The sequence below is a fragment of the Antennarius striatus genome, chromosome 11 (assembly GCF_040054535.1).
Source record: "Antennarius striatus isolate MH-2024 chromosome 11, ASM4005453v1, whole genome shotgun sequence".
Classification (NCBI taxonomy): Eukaryota; Metazoa; Chordata; class Actinopteri; order Lophiiformes; family Antennariidae; genus Antennarius; species Antennarius striatus.
In genome coordinates, this window is record NC_090786.1 from 20,328,754 (window position 1) to 20,350,527 (window position 21,774).

At 38.4% G+C, this 21,774-nt stretch overlaps 1 protein-coding gene across 1 annotated transcript; it reads left to right on the forward strand.

Annotated features, from left to right (window-relative positions):
• Positions 1-1,937: 1,937 nt before the first annotated feature.
• On the forward strand, positions 1,938-21,519 carry LOC137603589 (rab11 family-interacting protein 2). Its single transcript, XM_068327183.1, has 6 exons — positions 1,938-2,076; positions 2,663-3,233; positions 9,260-9,666; positions 11,260-11,602; positions 14,125-14,197; positions 17,206-21,519. Exons 2-6 carry the CDS (start codon positions 2,878-2,880, stop codon positions 17,428-17,430), a joined length of 1,404 nt encoding a protein of 467 aa, XP_068183284.1. The 5' UTR covers positions 1,938-2,076; positions 2,663-2,877; the 3' UTR covers positions 17,431-21,519.
• Positions 21,520-21,774: the final 255 nt, after the last annotated feature.

Sequence of the window (21,774 nt, forward strand, 5' to 3'; positions counted from 1 at the left end):
CAAGTCACAGAAAGTTGTCAAGTAAAAATATATGCATATTTACAAAAATAATAATGTAATAATCATATTAAGGGCTGCACGGTGGTGCAGTGGGTAGCGCTGTCGCTGCACAGCAAAGCGGTTCCGCGTTTGCATCCCGCTCTGTGTGGTGTTTGCATGTTCTCCCTGTGTCTGCGTGGGTTCGGTCCGGCTTCTCCGGCTTCCTCCCACCTCCAGAAACATGCACTTCAGGTTAATTGTCCGGTCCCAAATTGACCCTAAGTTCGAGTGTGTGCATGCATGTTATCATGTATATGTGTGGCACCTTATGCCTTATGCCCCCAGTTGGCTGGGATAGGGTCCAGCACCCCACGACCCACGACAGCGGATGAAGCAGGTTTAGAAGATTAATGAAAAAATGAATTAGCTTTTGCGGCTCCGGCTTCGGAGGCTCCCAGTCATTTTAGACTACTTCACATACAACTCAGACATTATGAGAGTAGAATATCGCTACAGTATTCTTCACAGTGAATTCACAGTGAAATCAAGTCCCAAGTATTTAGTCAGGAAATTAGTTGCAAAGTCCTTAAACAAGGGGAGGAGCTGTCTTAAAAAATAAATTTTCCATGGAGAAATCACTCCCTCATGTTTGACAGCTGTCATAAAGAAAAGCTCTGATGGTGGAAAGTGGAGTCCTGGAAAGCACCTTGTGCCATAGACTGTAACCCCTGGCCTGTCACCTTCAAACTACAATGGTGTCCAATTTGAAAAATCATGTCTTTGATGTTCACAAATAAACTCAGATCACATGTTACAGGTAGCAGTAATTGCATATTAATCCAAATTGTTTTTTGTTTCATACATGGCAAAAACAACAGCACTTGTGTCTTGTTTCTCTTCTGCAAATAGGGATGGATGGACAGGTGAATTGTCCATCCATCCATGCATCCTTGCATCCATCCATCCATCAAATCACTCACACACACACTCACACTTACGGGTAATTTAGATTGCTCAATTCACCTAATTGAATGTGTATGGAGGCGTGAGGAACTTGGAAAAGCAAGAGAAATTCCACACAGACACAGGGAGAACATACAAACTGCACAAAAAGGACTCAAACCTGGAATGAATCTTTTTTCTGCAATTTTACACATTTTTAGATACAGTCTATCTGAACTCCATTGATTTGTTTTGGTAATAATATTGTAATGATGGTCTATCATCTCTTTATGGTGAGGGAATAAATAAAACAGGATTTGAATCAAGAATTTTCTTATTTATTAACTCACATATCATTTGATGTTGATACGACTCTATTTGTGAGGGTTTTTGTTTTTTTGTCAAACAAAACTGCAACTGAGTAATCATTCTTCATTGTTTCATTATTATTGTTTTGGAGTAACTGATGTCCTGATTAACTGAATCAAAAAATCATTCATCTTATGGAATGCTTATTTCACTTTTGCGGGTCACGGGGGTTGCTGGAGTCTATCCCAGCTGATTTAAAGAGGAGAGGCATTCCAGTTGAATCAAAAACGCAGTTTTCAATAGTTATAAGCATTCAATCTGGGTGAAACAACTTTGGGTTAGTCTAATAAACGCCTTGTTTGATGAAACAAGTTGCACATTAGTGTACAATGCCTTTTTTTACTAGACTGCATCGTGGTTGTGTGTTCCGTAAATTCTCCATAGCATCATTCAGGATTCGTTTTCTCGCCACGAGACCACAAACCGGAAATGACGTACAACAGGATTATTAGAATAAATACAAATGTATTTTATTATCATGTCAAAACTTTGTAAGTGACAATAAAATTGTTTCTTTCTTGTATCAAATATTTTCCTGTCATTTTTATTTTTTCTTTCTTAACAGAGATCGCGGTTTTGACGCTTCAACGTTTGCCCGATGATACGGAAGTGACGTCAGACCAGGAAGTAAATCTCGCCGCTTGTGATGGCAATGATAAGCTACAACAAGTGTTATTAGCTGGCAATCCTTGTACAAACAGTCGCGTCAGTTTCGGGTTTTAAGTGAAGTTATTTTTTGTCGGGCCGTACTTCAGAATGTTCCAGTTGTCAGTGAAAATGAAGCAGGTGAGCAACTTTGTGTATGATGCTCCGTGTTTCCTAATAGCTGACGCTACACAGAAGCCTAATGGAATAAAACAACAGCAACGCTTTGCTTAAGCCTTAAAAGTTGATGTTAGCATAGTATTGCTTAAATTTGTCTCTAAATGTCCATTTTTTTTCTTTAGATTTGAATAGCAATAATAGAGAAATTCAGAGACCATTTCGGGGAGATGCTCATAGGCTGTTTAAAACGGCACTTTCAGTTCCCCCACAATTGAAGTCATATCTGAAAAAAATCAATTCAGTTCAATTAAAAAAACTTTATTAGTCCCCGAGGGTCTATTGAAGTCATAACATCATGTGACTGATCAACTCATGCAGATGGATCCAAACCGAAGTGTGTTACTGTGTGAGCTCCTCACTTCAGGACTTTAAACAGTAGTGCACATTTCCCTTGTTTTGATATTTTGTCTAATAATATTAGTGTTGCATTATGTAAGATCTGTCACTGGAGCTAGCTGAAGTCCGTAGTTGTACCATATACACCTACATCATGCTATGATCAATGGATGGATGCTAATGCTGTTTGTTTCTTGCTCTTTTTTTGCAGACATCCCATTGGTGGTTTTGAACAGAAGATGATGCGCACTGATTATTGGACTGTAATGACAGCATGCATGGATCAAAACCCTAATACTAACTTTGCCAACAAACTGTAATGACTTGTATTTGTTGCTTTGTGCACATGACACTCACTAAAAAATCAACTTGCTTAAATCACGACCTAGTTTGTATTGAGCAGTTTTCAGTTGATAAACAGTGTCAATGATGTCACTGGGCCAACAATCTCAGAAGTGGTTTCCAACCCATGTACAAGCCACCGTTCTTCAAGCATCTAGTTTACAACCCAAAGGCAAAAATGGTGTCAATGATGCCTACACTATCATCCAGCTGGGCAAGGAAAAGTACTCAACATCAGTGGCAGAGAAGACACTTAACCCTGTGTGGAAAGAAGAAGCCTCCTTTGAATTACCGGGGTTACTTTTGGAAGGTAACCCAGAGGTGTATGAACTTTGCCTTATAGTGATGCATCGGTCTTTGGTTGGGATGGATAAGTTCCTGGGTCAGAGGTCCATCAACCTGAATGAAATCTTTGATAACAAGGAGCGAAGAAAAACTGAGTAAGTCGCTATCCTAATTTAGCCTCATGTAGCAACAGCCAATGTTTGAGTATTTCTCATGGACTCCAGCAAATATCTGGGCTAATATTTTTTTCTGTGCAAAGGTCAATTTACACAGTCCAGTTAGCACCTTTAGACACATTGTGTTTATACCTTTAGTCCGGGCAGTGTCTTGTCCAGCATCAAGGAGCACATAGTTATCTGTACAGTAGTACCTTGAGATAGAAGCAGTTGTTCTATCCATATTTTTGTTTGACATACAATGAAAATCTGAGATACAAAGATGTAGCTCATGTGCTCGTGACTTTGGCGATTCTTTTCTTATTTTATCATTGTTTATGTAACTTATATAATTAAATTTGCACAGGAAGAGTATGCATGTCTTGGTTGACAGGAATTTTTTAAATTTTCATAATTTAAGGGGTTTGGGGCTTTTTTTTTTACAACGATTGGATAGATTAAATTGATTTTAGTTATTTTAAATGGGGAAAATTTGATTTACGTGTTGTTAGACTTACAAGCTCAGTCATGGAATGAATTAAACTTGTATGTCAAGGTACTACTGTATTTGAATACATGCCTCCAGTGTGTTTCGCCTCATAAACTGATAAAGAGATGGTTCACCTGTCCACAAAAACTATGCAAGTGAGTGCTTCTCATACTGATATCCTTTTACAAGAGATTCTACATTCCAGTGCAAAAATCCTTTCATAGAGAATATTGGATAACAGTCCAATATCTCACCCATTTGAAGGACAATTTTTTAGAACAGCATTAGTTTTGCATTCCATTGATAAACATTCTTCTTGCTGCAGTAGGTTTCAAGCAATATTTATTTGAGCAAGGTATGTGCACCAATTTTCAAATGGAAACTGCCAAGATCATTTTCTATTGTTGCAGAGATTATTACCTGCAACAATCTCAACATATATTTTTAACTGTATTCATAACAATGTCTTTCGGCATCGTCACTCATCTGAGTGATTGGAGCAGCATAATGTCTGAAAAACAAATGGGACCAATGTGATACCATTAATCCTGTCACAAAGTGGTCGTTCTACCTCATGCTTTGCACTATTACACCAACCAAATTTTCCAACAACATGAAAAAGTAAACTTATTAAAGTTTGTTTGGTAGGATGGTGAAACGTCCTCCTACAGTGTAAGACATTACAGAAACCAATAAAATTTTATATACTGTATATAAGTAAATATCTCTGCCACCCTCGTAGGTTGTTCTATGGTTTGAGCAGTTTCAGAGTTATTATCAATTGCTTTATAATTCTGAGTTTGACATTCAGTGATCCACATTTATTCATGAATTTATCAATGTGACTAGAATAATCAGTTTTAAAGTCATTTTTCTGAGTCTTGGCTCACATGTGCAGCATCATGAGCATTTCAACATTTTTGTCATTGATATTTTTATAGCATCTTTTTGCAAATCCAGCTGTCATGCATGGTTGTGGTGTTTATAGACCAATGGACTTTTTAGAGGAAGTGGAAAATATTTGCAAAACTGTTCCTGTCATGAATGTAATATATCATTGGCTAAATATATTTTTCCTGCATTTTCGGCATGTGACTTTGCCATTTTGGGCTACAGCTAATGGCAGTGCATTGTGTTTAAGTGCTGTATTCATTTCATGAGAAATCCCCTTTATCAGCACGATAACAATATGGGATCCACACCTACCTTTATTTTTGTGTGTTTCTCTTGGGATCTGGGATCATTATTTAGTACTGTATTTTACTTAAAAAATGGTAAACCAACATAATCACAAAAAGCAAATCTTCAATTATTTGTTTTTATGTCTAATGAGCATTTCAATGGCTACAGATGACTACAGCAACACACCTGTGACCTGCCAGGTGGAAAAACAGATGAAGGTGAGACGATTCAGGTCGTCTCGTCTTCAAGAAAATGGGTGGATGGTTGTTCAGTACCTTAATAGTCAGTGGTAATAGCTATTTCCCCCGAAGAAACTATACCCAAAAAAAACTGAACTACACCAATAACTGGTTGCAGCTTGCGTACCTGATGATTTCCATTCTCTGGTTATTGACCTGCACAAAATTCCAAAATCAGTGGAATGCCAGGAGAAATGACTGAACTGCTTTATTCTGGAAGGGTTACAGCGCTGCTTCTAGGACTCTACTGGTCCATGATGAGACACAGTATTTACAAATGGACAACGATTGGAACTATAGTGAACCTTTCCAGAAATTGTTAGCTTTCCAAAATTCTTCCAACAGCCCAGTGAACGTTTATTCAAGAAGTCACAAAAGATCCAAAGAAAACATCTAAGAAAATCCTGGCCGTTCACACCCCAAGAAAGTTCAGTGTTTATGGCTACACTGTTTCCAAGGCGCTGGGTAAAAAATGGCATCCATGGGCGAGTGTTCAGGTGGAAGCCACTGATGTGGTCCAAATGAGTTCCACCCAATCTAAAGATAGCATTGCTGCTAAAGATAGCGCAGCTTGTTCAGGGGATGAATTCCTTTGTGATTAACTGTAGGTCTTGGATAACTTTTTGTCTTAGATGAAGTTAGAATTTAAAGCTCCATTTTACATTCACTCAGGTTGACTAAACATTTCAGTATGAGATACACCCAAAAGCAGAAGAAACCACAACCCAAGCTAATACTTTGTGAGAGTGCTGTACAACACATGATTGAAATTCCTTTGCCTTGGTTATTCACTTCATGTATTTTTTTATGAATCCAGTCCATCAGATGTGGTTTAATTTTAAAGAGCAAAAACTATGTTGTTGACCAGACAGTGATTGGGTCTGGTTGAAGTTCCAGTGTTTCTTGGAACAGGAACAAGCTAAAATATTTGTGCTCGATCGGCAATCAATGATTAATCATACATACCAACCTCTTGTTTGAGGCTTACAAATGGATTGCTTTGCTTTGTTAAGGGAGTATTTTCAGCTCAACCACTAGCATGTCGAGGACCAGCCTATTTAGGACTTGTGGAGCTGGCCAAACATGTCTTGTTAGTCATGACTACATACATGTTTTGAAGGGTGGCTGTAAAAACTGTCCTGTTGGGTGTTTTTTTTTTCTTTAATGTGCTGATTTCCATACACCAAAGCCGAATAAAAGTCAGGTGAAGTGGGGACTCTGGAAAAAAAAGTGAGATATTGACCAAAACTGACCAAAGTAGGTGCAAAATAACTTCTTAAAAGTGATATATTTTCCATGTTTACTCACCCTATGTTATAGTATGCAAAAAAAGGGCTTTACCATCACAACATAGTTTGAGGATTAACTTGATCACATTGAGCCAGTAGAGAAATAGAGCACTGATCTACACCAATCTTCTCTACTGACTTAAAGTATTATATTCAGTTAACCAACACAATAATTTTCAACCCTTCATGAATTAAAAAGAAATTGAAAAGGCATAAAATATTCAGAACTCTCCCAGCCTGGTTTGATTTCATTAAAAATACATTTGGAAATTTCTAATTTCTGAGTAATGTTAAAAGCTGAGTTTTTTTTGCTCTGGTATTCTCTCTGAAAGAGAGCAAATTAAAAAACTAAGCAACACAACATCCCAACTTGACTTGAGGTGGAGCACAGCAAATAGACAATGTAGACGCCTCAGTGGGAAATGAGGACAATAACTTAAGAGCACATTTTATGATCCACATATATGGTAACTCTGGAATTTTAATTAATATGATACATACAATTTTGCGTCGTTGTCACCTGCCGAGATTCACGCCTGTCTGTTTATCCTTTAATGTCTCCTTTATGCTAACATTTCTAATAAAATGAATATTCATCTTCAGTTACTAATGTTTGTTGAATTTCATGGATATCCAAGTTTTAGCTGTTACTGATATTCCATTTTTTCAGAGTGATGATATTAGTGTTGATACTTGTCCTCGTTTCACTCTAGAATTTTCTCTGCTGGTGTGGGTCAGAGGCTCCCACTGTGCTGTCTGGCAGGCATTTGATGGGTAGTGGAGATCTTGGCTTTTTAAAAAAAAATTATTAAACGGGTAATAAACCAAAGTTCATGATATGGTAACCATCAAATGTAATACTGTGGTAAAGCATGAAACTGGTAACTGCTGGAACCCTGTGATGGCATCATACACCACAAATCACTGCAGGTCACTTTACAACATTAATAGTTGTTGTAACCAGATCTACATTTTACCATCAGCAAAGGGCCTCCTTCGCTTCTGGAAGATAGTTGTTTGATTTTATCCTTTTTCAGTCCAGGTGCAGCCATATTTGGTCCATGGAATTTACTGAAATATAACAGTCTGGATGTAAAAGGGCGATGGTCATATTGAGGGTTCATTATAAGACAGATTTCATGGAAATTCTTGTTATGTGCTTGAAACCAGATCTGATGCAGTCATCTGTAGTCTAAGCCCAGCTTGTGTCCAAATGATGACCACGGATTTGGCCTAAACACAACCACTTCAGTGTGTGGTTGTTGTGTGTGTGTGTGTGTGTGTGTGTGTGTTGAAGCTTTTGGTTAAAAAAACAAAAAATTAAGCAGTTTTTGCTTTTATGCTCTGGAAATTAAACGTAAACGACAGATAAATGGGACAGCCTCTTCCTATGTCCACCCCCCCCCCCTTACTTTATTTATGGCAGAGGATCCAGACAGAATTGGATCTAGTGCTAATTAAGCCCCTTATTTTTTCAACGTGGACTAACATTAGCACACTTCCTTTTGCCCATCCGCTGGGATAATGGCACTATGTTACAATCATGGCTTGTATTTGTTTTGGGTGCCTGAGCAATGCACCTGAAGGTCTGGTACTTCTTCAGCAGAGGTTCTGTAATGTATATGTTCATGTCGCCTGTTAGCCTCATCCGTCACCATAGGCATATTTGACAATGACACTGGGACCCTCGATACTACGTCCACACTCCACAGTGGTTCTGTGTTCACGGCGGCCCATCCGCGATATTTCTGAACCCGTCTTGATATCTGAGTAGGCAGCACATAATTATCACACACCTGTGTTTGTTGATTGTGAGGAGTTTCCCAGCGGTCTGGGCCCAAGTGGGAGGATTGTGGTTTCCAAGCACACAGAGGTTTATCTTGGCCTTGAGACGCACGTGAGGTGCAGCCCCAGGCCCATGGCAGAAGCCTGCTGTGGCTGCTGATCAGACTGAACATGGCTCTCAGCCTGGGAATCAGACCCAGCAAAGCCTTTCATGACTGGGCTCCTGAGCCATGAGCTAGGCGCTTTAGAATAGCCTTCAACAGCTGCAATTTTTCAAAAGCTCAATAGCAACACTTTTTTTTTTGGAGGGGCTTGAACTGATGGTTGATTTTTCTTGGGGGAATTCAAAGAACAAGTCCCTTTTTAAATCATTAAATGTAGGATTCCAACATTTATCTTAAAATGTTTTTATAATGATGGAACTGTATCGTGATGGAGGTGGGTGAGTTCAAAGATCAATAAATTGATGTGACCACGATTAAGAATACACCCAAAGGATTTCCCCAATGTCAATAGCAGACAGAATGCATTCACTAATGTTGTTCCATCCTGATGCCGTTTTGCTAAAGGACATCACCAGCTTTATAACACAGAGTCTATCTCATTAGCATGTATGGCCTGTTTGGTTGCCCTGCGACATGGCTTTGCAATTTCCCAATTGTTTGTCATTGCATTTCTGAACAAAGGCCAAATTTGTGCAAATGCCACATTATTTTACACACAGTGCAAGCATAAATCCCATTACTTCCAGTTGAAAAAAAGCAGACGTTAAACAAACAGGAGCTCAAAAGCAGCCAGAAACGCTCTTTATTATTCAGCAGCAGGTAAATTCTTACGTTCAGGATGTAAAGATTAATATTTATCTTCTAAATGATATGTGTTTTCATTTGTGTCAGAAAAATTCAAGTGATTTAAACATTAAATTTGTGTGTAGCCTTTGGTTTGCCTCAAAGTAGCTTTCCTGTGATGTCCTCAAAGTGCTCATATATAAGTAGTTTTATTACATTTGCTTGGCTTAAGCTTCCTTCACTTTCATTTTAGTTGGTATTCCTTGGAGTCCAAGCCAGGCACCAAGAAAAAGGAAAGAGGCCGCATCCAAGTGAGCATCCAGTTCATGAGAAATAACATGACAGCCAGCATGTTTGACCTCTCCATGAAAGAGAAGCCTCGCTCACCGTTTTCCAAACTCAAGGACAAGATGAAGGGGCGAAAACACGACAGCGGCTTCGGTGATACATCCTCTGCTATCCTGCCCCATTCTGCCGTGTGCGACACGGAATACAACCGTCAGCCCTCTGTGACAGATCCAAAACCCCAGCATGAAGCAAAGGTCAAAAGACCACTACTAACTGGAACCCATAAACTCTCTGCAGCACATTCCATGTCAGATCTCATTGGTTCCAACGCCTGTCCCAAGCCGGACTCCATGAACTCCACTGAAGAGTCTGGTAAGGACAAATATTCTATATTTTGCAGCGACTTGTTTAAATATATGTTCAGTTAAATAACTGGGTTTTCATTTGATATCCAAGTGAGCATTTACTGCTGCTTTGAAATTGTCTACTGGGATCGATGGAGTTTTTGAAATTTTCTTTGCCAAGTAAAGTCAATGATCATCAGCAAAGTAATTGTAATTTTTTTTTCAAGGACTGAGGATAGAGGTTCTGTCCAAGAACATGTCAAAATGTTGTGTGTGTGTGTGTGTGTGTGTGTGTGTGTGTGTGTGTGTGTGTGTGTGTGTGTGTGTGTGTGTATGCATATATATTACAGTATTTACTGTAATAAATGTTTCTTAAATAAATTAGATACTTATTTTGGACATTGATATCAAGCTGGGTGCTTTGTTGTGGCCGACATTTTCCTTTATTTATTCAATGCCGGTTCTCGTTCGTCTTCTTAATGGCTAGCATGCTTCTGTTATCTGTCTTGTGTTCACATCGTGTTTCTCCTCTGCTTCTGTTTGTCTGACTGTAAACAGTCTGTAAGTGTGTTATCGCCAGGCGGTCGCCATTTCCACAGTTTCAGTAGCCCAAAATCCAATAGAATTCAATTTCAGATTATAACGCCAAAAGATGGGGTGAAAATAAACATCCATCATTTTGTGATTATTCTGCCCGTATTACAATTGTGAGAAAAAAAATTGTGATGAAAAACTGGCTTTAATTTTCAAATCAATACAATTTTAACAACTTAATTATTATTCACAATTATTAATAGCGCAGACATTCACTCTGTCCTTGTCTGTTGATCGATTCCTCTGTAGTTTTTGTTTTGCTAATGTTGTCATCACCGCTGGAGGTGAGGTGGGGGCTGCTGCCCAATCGGGTAGCATCCAGTATTACTGGTTTACTTGTGGGTCTCTGCTGAAGGTGCGTACAGACCTGTTCCCTGAACGATCCCAGTAGAACCCTCAGCATAACTGTCAGGCCTTACCCTGGAGCAGGGGCCCCTGGGGTCCTCATGGTACATGGCACCAGCCGGCCCCATGTGACCACAGTGTGAACGCAGGTCCTGACATGAAATGCTTAAGTTTTTTGCAATTTTATGTTTAATCAAACTTGTTGCACTATTTTTCACTCTTTCACTGAGTGGTGTAGTCGTCCGCATGTTTGCTTCAGGAGGACTGTACTTCTCTGGATATTCTATTTGTAGCCAATCATGTTAGTAACCTGTTACCAGGTAACCTCATGTCCCACCAAATGCGTTCTTTCTGTATTTCTTCCATTTTATTGCTGCCCCTCTCCTAACACTATTTTGCTGGCATCAAATGATGTGTGTGTGTATGCATGATCATGTGTGTGTGTGTGTGTGTGTGTGTGTGTGTGTGTGTGTGTGTGTATGCATATCTGTATGTAATATATATATTAAAAATATAAAAAATATAGTTGGAGCAAAATCATTTTAATGAAGACATAAATATTCTAAAAACATTTTAATTCAACCTGACGGAAAGCTAGAACCCAATGCAGATATTTTTGTCATTTGTTGAGTTTTTCCTGATAATTGTGTGTCATCAGTGCTGCGTTTTGCTCCTCTTCCAGGCCCCCACAGGCGTTCCCAGAGTGAGGTGCCAGGCTACCAGGATGGCGAGGCACACAGTGACCCTTTCACTGATATCAGTGACACCCTGCCACAGAAGTATGCCACACTCCCACGCAACCGCAACCCATTTGAGGGGGAGACTGGGCAGCTGTGGGACAGGGCAGAGCGGAAGGAGAAAAAGGAGAAGGTTAGCCTTCTGGAACGTGTGACAGGAAAGAAGGAAGGCCGCAAAACCAGCAACGGGGATCGCTCGGGCAGTTCTGGAGACCTGCGGTCCCCCAACCCCTTTAGTGGGAACTCACAAGCAGATACTAACCCGTTCATCTCCAACTACAAAGTCCGGTAGTCCCTTTTTGTTTTTTTTCTGTCTGTGGTAATGAAAGCTGTCACCTCCAGCACACCAGGCTTTCTTCATCTCACAACATGCTTTCTGCAATTTTCATTCCACAGGATTGAGACTAGTTACTGTCCCATTAATGAAAATAGTACAAAGGATAAGAAATATTCAGATTTTGTCAATAACAACAAAAACCTTTTTTACAAAATGTGATTATTACTCGTGGCTGCAGAAATGGGCTACACTCAAAATTCATAAATATCATCACGATCACTAAGCCATCGATTTTTAACAAGAAGCAAGTGTTTTGGTGAGGATTTCACAAATTTGGTTCCTCCCTTCACTTTCTCACACTCGGGTTGAGGACCCAGCTAAAAAATATTACTTTGAAAATGAGCAACTTCTGTAACTGACCTCCCTACTTAACTTCAGATTACAACAAAATGTTCAGATTTATGCAAATCTGGAATTTGTTCGATTCATAAATCTGACTTAGGACCAGCATTATGGTTATTGATTATAGTTTGTCAAAAAGCCTATAAAAAAAGGCAATTATTTTTTAGCTACATCTGTTTTTATTTCTATCCACACACATATATAAGATTGTATAAAATAACACATAATGAATGATAGTATTAATGACAGATGTTTTGTGTAGCACCTTTCATGTAAGACATGCAGCTCAAAGTATTCCAACTCCACGTGTTTCACATTAAAACAACAGCACATAAAGTGAGGGAAAATGCACTACAAAAAATATTAAAATTTAGTTGTGAATAGCAAACAGAGAATATTATGACTCATTTTCAAATCACCATTTCAATCTGTAACCCCTAATCCAAGTTGAGCAGTTTGTGGGACCCTCCAGTAAACCAGCAGCGTGTGGTTACAGTGTTCTCGAGTCCAGATTTAGAACCAGAATGGTAACTTCACTTGATTATTAAAGGATTTGTTATTTTACTTAAGAGTTTGACGTATTAGGACAGTATTTTGAATCACTGGCAAATGCTTGCATCACACAAGTGTCATACTCAAGGCCCGGGGGCCAAATGTGGCCCCCTACATCATTTAATGTAGCCCGCGAGAGCATAAAAGATCAGAATGTCTAAAAATATAAAGGGTCAAAAATGTGCTCTGACCAAAACTACATTTCCCACAATGCAGTAATTCAGCCTTTTTTAACTTTGACGAAAACGTTGTGAACCAAGTTAATGTCCTAACTTGTGTTTGATGTTATTTTTCTTTATTCACTGATAGTTTGATCCTTGATTGATGGAGTTCTGTGGGTTTAATAACCTGACAAATTAAAAGGATTTATGTTAGAACAGAGAAACAAACAGGTTTTTCTGTGCAACTGTAATGTTTGTACCGTGAATAAGTAATAAATTCAGAGTTATTTCACATTAAGGAGTAGATACATTTATTTTACATTATATTGAGTTACATTTAGTTACATTTATTAGTTACTTCTGGCCCTTTGAGGACAGCCGTTATGCTGATGTGGCCCTCGATGAAAATGAGTTTGACACCCCTGCCTTAAAGTTTAAATAACCGATTGATTTTAATGTATCTCTGTCTTCATCTATTAGTCTTGGATTATTGTTCAAGCCAATAACATTTTCCTGTGTTGCATAAAGAGTTGGTGAGCAGCGCGGCTGAGTTCTGTTCTATCAGGCTGGAAGGTGTCATTAGTGTCTCTTTAGAGAGCCTCAGCCTGATAGCAGAGCCCTCTGAGCTGTAGTAATGAAATCATCTGCATGGATAGACCACCCAATTAACCACTTATCTCTGTGGGCACCAGTCCATCGTCTTCACCGCTGCCTTTGTCACACAGCGGCTCAATGGTCATTTTATAGCGCAGCGCTGGACTGCGAAAGGGTGACTTAAACACATTATTAACTGATGAAGTTATTTACAGCTGCAGGGTAAACGTGTCAAATGTGTTGTTTAATTGGACACCTTATTACACGCTGTATTAATCAAATATATATAAAATTACTAGAGGTAGACCAACCAGTTCATCAGGTTGTCAGATTAATGTGTGAAATATTTTAGGGAATATCTCTCAGTGAAACTTGGCCAGCCATTGATTTGTGTTGGCTCACAAAACATCCCAAGACAAATTAATGACAGAAAGGGTAAAAAAGCTTTAAAAAAAAGAAAGAAAGAATGTTTTATGGCTAAGTTAATCTGTTCCAGGTTTATTTATTGTTAATTGCTTTGAGTTGCTTATTTAGTTTGAAATTCATATCAGGTTTTTTATCAATTTGACCTTGACATTCAGAGGTTGAGATTTATTTTAAGTATTTATTACCGTGACTAGACAAGGAGTTCAACAGTTATTCACTTTTTTGTTTGTTTTCCAAAATGTTGAATGTTTTTGGTGGAGGTAGAAGGCTGATGATTAATCAGCTATCAGCTTGTCCATGTTCCAGAATTTTTTTTTACATTTTTTTTATTTATCAGCCTTTAAAAATCCACCATCAGTTGATTAAGATGACTAACTTTCTTTTTGGTTGCTTCGCAGTGACAAAAAGTCTTCAAGAAATGAAGATATCACATTTGGTCGGAAGATAAAGGACATCAGGGCGAAAAACCACGTAAGAAAATTTATGTCCAAATACGTGATTTCTCAAGCGATGTTGGTTTTTCAAGCTTTACGTGACATTGATGGAGATGGAGAAAAAACAGAAATGGTATCAAGCCGTTACTTGTTTTTTTAAATCGAGAACTCAAAGTTCCATCTGACAAAGCAGCTGGTGACATTAATTCAGACGGTGCCGTTCTGCTAATTAGTAGCTGCACACATCGGTCATCGTGTCTGATCCGGTCACGATTTGAAGTGGTGTGAAATTTCAGGGCTATACGGGGTAAATCATAGTGGTGTATTGAACCGTTTCTGTAATTGGAGGTTGTTTGTCGAGAAAAAAAGGCAAAGAAATGTCATCTGCTATTTTTTGATCATGTGATGGTTATTTTTCTCTGATGATTACTGTACATTACATGATGTTTAAACTTTTTGTTTTGTGTCAAGCTTTCTTTTCCAGTTCCAATTTGGTTTAAAAAAAAAACAAAAATCCAAGTATGACCGAACAAAATGGGTATTTATGAGAGAGTATTAGTGATGTCTAAATGAGAGGGAGAATGCTGTTAATGGCTTTCCTCACCTTCCTCTGTGGGTGTTGAAGGCTGTCAGTATCCACACATGTGCCCCCGTGCGTGCCACAATGCCACGCAGAAACGGTAGCTCCCGTTTCCTCTGCTTCAAGGCCCCTAATTAACCACACACGGTTTGGTGGGGGTAGGAGTTGGTGGTGGTGGTGGTGGTGGGGGGGTTTCAAAGGGCTGAGCTTTTAGATTCTCAAAGCTGAGCTCATTAGAAAGTGTAATGACACAACTGGAGAATGCCAAGTGTGAACCTTATCTTCTCCCCCACTACTGATCGCACAAAAATGGTCATCATTACTTTGCCAATTCATGGTTGTTCCAGGTCTTTGTCATCAGCCACTAAAGCTCCTGATTATTACGCTGTGTGTGTGTGTGTGTGTGCGTGTGTGCGTGTGCGCGCCCGAGGCTCACAGCCAGTGTGTGTATGTACACATTCTTGCATGTGACACTAAGATCTGCTTCCATATGGCAGTCAGTTCTCTTATTCCATCTCAGGTGGCTTAAGTGCTCTGTCTTTCAGTGAGATGCCTTGTTTTGTGTTGTGGGTGTGAGGAATAGGTTACCGAGCTCTGTTCTTGAAAGCCTCCTTACATTTTGGACATTTAATCTCTGTGGCAAATATTTCATTTTGGTTTGTGTCGCCCCACAGTAGCCTCTACGCTGCTGGGAGCGATAAGATACCTGGTAAGCAGTCCCGCTCCAGGTCTTTCTGCATTGTCTTTCCCCAGCAGTGGAGGTTTGAATGGTGCATGGGAGTGGAAGCTGATAAGTGTGGTATTTTAAACAGAGTGAAGGTTTTTTTGCTGCTCTATCCAATGGGAGGAGGATGGCCAGCACTGAAGCGATAAAGTGTTTCCTCATTAAAAACGATTACAGCTCCTATCGTACCTGTGGAATACGATCTGCACATACCGTACCATACTGCTCTGTCCAAAGTAGGTTATCCTCAAAGACCAAAGCCGGGCTTGGGTTGCTTATTTTGGTATTTATTAGCCTGGTCTTTAATTGCTGAAATATGCAGCCTGGCGTTTCCCCCTTAAAGCAAAGATTCCATTATTCAAGACAGTTCTGACAGGCTTTTCTATATTTTTTTAATTAACCCTATCCAGTTAGAACGATACTCAAAGCTAAGAATAAAGACGATGCCGAGGGCAACAGGAGATGTCGAAAGTCTCTTGGTTTATTATAAACTCTCATGCACAGTGTGAGCTCACGATGTATTCTGACTGAATCTCGTATGAAGTGTTGTCTTAACCTGTGTTAGCGATAAACTAATACCAGTGAGGGTTATCAATGTAACTGATGATGACAAAAGGAAAGCAGAACTACATAAAGGATAAAGGAAATACAGTTTCTTTAATACAAATACTTTGGTTCGGTGTCTGAAGATCCAGTGCAGGTGACTAGTGCTGGCAGCGGTGAACAGTAATATACTCACTTTACAGCAAACACTGGGAAAATGTCCAGAGTCGGCAATGGTCTGTAAAAACTAATGGAGGTGCTCAACCATCATATGGTGCTCCTGAAGATCAGCTGTTATGGGCTGGAGGCCATGTGGATAGGGTCGTAGAAAATGTCCAACAAGTCACCACCTGGATTGAAGCGAGTTTTCCCTGGAATTAAATGCAATCAAATCATAATTTATGACATAATTGATTATTTTGGGTGTCCGTTTGTCTGTCCAGCAAACATCTTCATAATCATTGCAGGTAGAAAGATGGGGGGGGGAAAGCACATTACTCGAACAGCAAAGGGGATGAAAATGAGATGATGAGCTTGACCTTGAGAAAACTAGGTCAAGGTCAAAGTTCAACTTTTGTACATTTTTTTTGCACATATCAGGAACCGGATAAGATAGAAAGACGAAACAAAAGGTGTTTATATTGAGGGAGGCAAGGGGATGAAAATTAGATCACAACCTTGACCTTGAAAAACTAGGTCAAGGTCAAATTTCCACTTTTATACCTATTTAGGCACACATCTCTGAAAGCTGATGAAATATAATTACAAAACAAAAAGCCACATTTTCTGGAGGCCAGAGGCAAAAAAGTATGTAGGTCAGGGTAGAATTTTGAATTCAGGGGTGTTGAGGGATGTTGCAGTCTTTGACTGCCTTGTTCTCATATTTACAAAACAATATCAATACATTATGTATTATGGTGTATCATCTCAGCATCAACATCTCAACCCATGTGCAGTAGCCACCATCTAGGTAGAAGAATCAACTGATGTACATGGAAGGTATATTCATCTATAGAACTTGTTTTCTTTGAGCTCATAGAATAAGCAAATATTTTAAAATGTTAGAAATGATAGATTACATTAAATTACCACAACTGTAACCTGTAGGAAATGTCTTACTTTTTCATGTCACAATATAAATTGTAGACAAAAAAGATTTTTCTTTTATTCCAATAATGTTTACATGATTCATTTTCAGGATGTGACACAAGAAAGCACGGTCGCCTATAGCAACCTGTCCTTTGAGGAAGTTGTACAGGAACTCATGAAGCAGAAAGAAGTGGTAAAAAGAAGAGATGCTCACATCAAGGAGCTGGAGGACTACATCGATAACCTACTGGTGCGCGTCATGGAGGAGACGCCGAGCATTCTACGCACGCCTTACGAACCGAAAAAGAAGGCGGGTAAACTTTGTAAAAAGTAGAAAGAAAAGACGCAGGATGGAAAGTTACTGCTGAATGTTTAGCAGTAGCTTATGCTTCATTACCATCTGGTAACATTAGTGAGACCACACGAGATTGATCAAAGCAATTTTATGATTACATCTTTGATTCATAACCTGTTGCATTCAGTGGATGTAATATTTATAGATTTCTTCTTTTTAGCAGTCTGGTAACTTCAGTTCATGTTACCAACCTGCTAGTTCCCTGGACAAAAGGTGCCAATATTTCCCACCAAAAAGAACGTAAATACTTGTTGCGGTGCATGTTGAAGTGGTTAAACAGGGTTAGAAAACCTCACTGGGTCGATTCAAGTCAAATCAATTTCAATACCTTCTACAAGACCTAGTAGCCCAATGATTCATGGGTATTCTTGAAAAGACTGGTGGAGGTTTTGTTGTGAGAATTTGCTTGACGTTATCGGGGAGTCTGAAGCCTGTCTTGATAACAGTGTTGTGTGTATTTAAAACAACACCTCCCTGTTACTGTTAGTGACTTTTAATCCTTAGTTTTATACTGATGACCATTGTTTAAGTTTTTCGTCGGTGAAGTTGATGATTTACTGACTCTATGGAACCATCATGACCTGAGCATCGTGCTTTATATGGAAATGTTGTTGTTTACATTTTCATCAGTTTTGAGTTTAACTATTAATATTCATTTGATTCAATGGAAATTTGTCATCTAAAGAATGCAGTAATCCCTCACACTTCAAGATGCACGACTTCACCTCATCCCGGATTTTTTAGTCGGTAGTCACATGATCCCGTACGCGCATGCTATTGGCTGACAGCATCCATGTGTGTGTGCTGCGTTCCGAGACTCACATTCCCTCCAACTTTTTTTTAATAGAAAATGTTTTAAACAGTCTATAGAGTGTGGGAAAAGGTAATACAGACATAAGGTGGTTCAATATCAGTGTGGGGAGTGTTCATAAACGTTTAAATTAATGTAAATAATTAAATAAATCTTCCATATATCGAAGAATTTCGTTTTTCACGGAATGCATTAACCGCAAGTAACGAGGGATTACTGTATACATAAAATGATAAATTATCAATGGTATAATTTAAAACAGATATTATCTACTATCAGCCAGTGATGAAACTACAGCCACTAAATATTTATGATCCACTGATGAAGACACAGAAGAAGAACCCCAAACTGCTCTGCTGTAGGTTCAGCCACCCTTTGGAGACAAGAATTCAACATTCAACATTTTTGTTAACAGTGAAGATTGTATTTATGGTACCTAGCTGAGCACGCATGTTTAACAACCTTTATTTATTAAAGACACATGGCACATTTACATATGAATATTATTTTAATGTATTTGCATGGTACCTTATGGTTATAATAGTACTGTGTGCCAGTCCTCACTGCTTTTTCTACTGTATCAAAACTGTGCAATCAGTAGATATACCCCCCCCCCAAAAAAAAGAGGCTTGTTTCACTAGATAATCGTGTTTTAATGAGTGATTCACTTCTTTTTCACAATGCATATCAGCATTACTATATTGTTTACCTTTAATGAAGTACCATCACTAAATAATTAATCACTGTGCCTCGGTAAGTTTCAGCTATTTTCTTTTATTTATTTATTTTTCGTGCTATCAAAGCGGTCCAAAATTCTGAGAAGTGTAAATGTGTTTCTCACCAGCTCACTAATGAGAATGAGTTTCTAATTGTTCCAGGTAAACAGACAGTGATACGTTCAACAGTTTGACAGCCAACTGTCCTCATTTCAGTTTTCTATCATCTCATGTGTCAGTCTGTGATACTCGTGTCATAACACGCTGTTTCCACGCTTAACAGCTCTGAAATGTTTGGATGATCTCTGTGTTGTGAGCGCTGAGTGAGCTGCAGGGCAGCTGGTAGATTTCACTGCTGCTGCTAAAAAGGTTTTATCTTGTATACTTTCCCTTGCTCATGATGCTAGACATTAGCATAATTAGCTACAGATGTATTAGGTTTACATTTTACTTGTTTTTGTCTTTTTGCAGGAAGCCACTTCCTGCACAGTGTATTGTATTATCATCACCTTTAATGACCAATCAAAGCTCTTTATCAGATGTTGATCCGCTTTGTGCTTTTGCTGGTCTTATTTATGGTATTGATGTATTTATGCCCACAAGATATTTGACCCTCACACTTTATAATACCAAATCACCGCTGAGCCAAAGTGCTGCACTTTTATCTGTGGATTATCAACAGTCAATGTGTCGTTCATGTCATTAACACATTTTGTTCTTTCTGCCACTGTGACTCTAAGCAGTAATTCAAAGGTATGTAATTTCTTTTTGGACCTGCCAAAAAGACACACATTTCTTGATATTGAATGTATTTGGTTGGCTTTGAAATGTACAGTTCTGGAATGTCAATGAATAGATAATACACTGATAATGCCATGGTACCAAATAGTTTAGAATAATGAAGGAGTATTTAGTATTTTATTCTGTGTAGTGAGTTGTATTTACGATGCACTCTCATGTTAGCTTGTTTCCTTCTTTCTTTTTACCCATTTTTTTAGACAATTTGTTTTTAACCAGCAAAGCCAATGTGTGTATTACTATTATTATCACTATAGCGTAGGCCATAGTGTGCATCATAGTTAATAGTCATGAAGAGTAGTAAATAACTGATGATGCTTTGAATGATGAAGAACAAAAGATAGTATTTAAAAAATGTTGGATTTTATTTGTACCCTTAGGTTATTTAGTTCAAATGAAAAGTGAGGGGTGAGTAGTTCAAATTGATTAATTTTGCCTGTCATTTTTTTTCTTTTAGCTTGCTTTATGCTTTAATATAATTTGGTGCTTTGCTACATGTCAGCCTGAAAAACAAATCTTAATGAAAAGCATTTTGAAATCATTTTTCTAGCGCAGCAGTCTAAATGGGTACGTTTGCAACGAGCCCTGCATCATCATTATACTTCCTCGTTGCCACTTTGCATAATATTTGTTATCCAATTAATTCAAGTGTTTCAGTTTGCATGGGACATGAGATGCTAAGAGGTGAGATTACCTTAAAAAAAAAGAAACCACGTCATGGTTCATGTTGACGTGTTAAAATGCCATGTTGGTTAATGTCCATCCCATTCCAATAAATAGTGTAAATATATGGGGACCTTTCCTGTGGTGAAACGTTGAATGATTTGATGAAGATGACAGGAAGCTTGAGTCTGGTCTCACCATCTTCCTCTGGCAGTCTTTAAGTCTTCTGCTGATAACATGATGCTGTTTGCCATTGGCCACATTCAGCTGCCAGACGCTGAGACTTAAGCTACCGCTAAATCTCCTGATGCTGCTTGTAATGTGGTACGCAGTTCTGGAGGAACGGATGACTGTTTATTACAGATATTGCAGTTTAAAAAATGAATTGCTTTGACACAACTGGACTGAACCCAACACAATTAATCAATGAGTTCAGTGCCCCGACACGGCAAAGACTTTAAATGACATTTTGATAAACTGTTGGCCTACCGCTGGACGTCGTACTGACCTGCTGGGTTTTACATACTTTGCAATAAAATAAGTTCATATTTTTGTGTCTTTTTGTATATCAATTGCACATCATGTTTGTTTCTCACTTACATATCTCACCGTTATTGGCAAACAATAAACTTCTTCATCCAACAACGATAAATTTACCTTGGAAAGAAAAAATAAGAATTTCATTTTCACAGATTCTAATGGGTTTACTGTAATGTAATTTACCCAGAATAATATGGAGTGCAATTTGGTAAAAAAATAAAAAAAAATTGTTGGATAAAGCAGAGCAGATATGCAAAATTGTCATACTTTTGTGTATGTATTGTTTTCCTTTTGTCTTCATTTTAGTTCTGGAAATTAGTGGAGTTTTCAAGACGGATGTATTCTCATGATAATTTCATGCCGTTACTGGTGACTACATGTACTGTAAAAGGCCAACTTGAGCACTAATTCAGCTTGATAATGCATTTCTTAATAATCAGTCGTTCTAGGTATTATCACCTCCATTATGATCAAATATGTTCTCCTTTAGTTTGAGAAGCACAAGCAAGATTGTATTGTCCTTTTCAATAAACATATAAAAACTGCTGTCTTTGTCTTTTGAGTTCCTTACATTAAATTATCAACGATCTGTAAACACAGATTAAATTAAGAATCACAGTTAATGTAATATAAAACTGATGTTGTTAACTCACATTGTAATGCAAATATAATGTGGAGCCTCTAAAAAGTGAATAGCCGTTCAGATGTTCCCCATTGATTTTTTTTAATTTTTATTAACTCGTCACTGGCAGTTAAACAAAAGCAGTGTTTTCATTGCTCTGATTTGTGTCATTT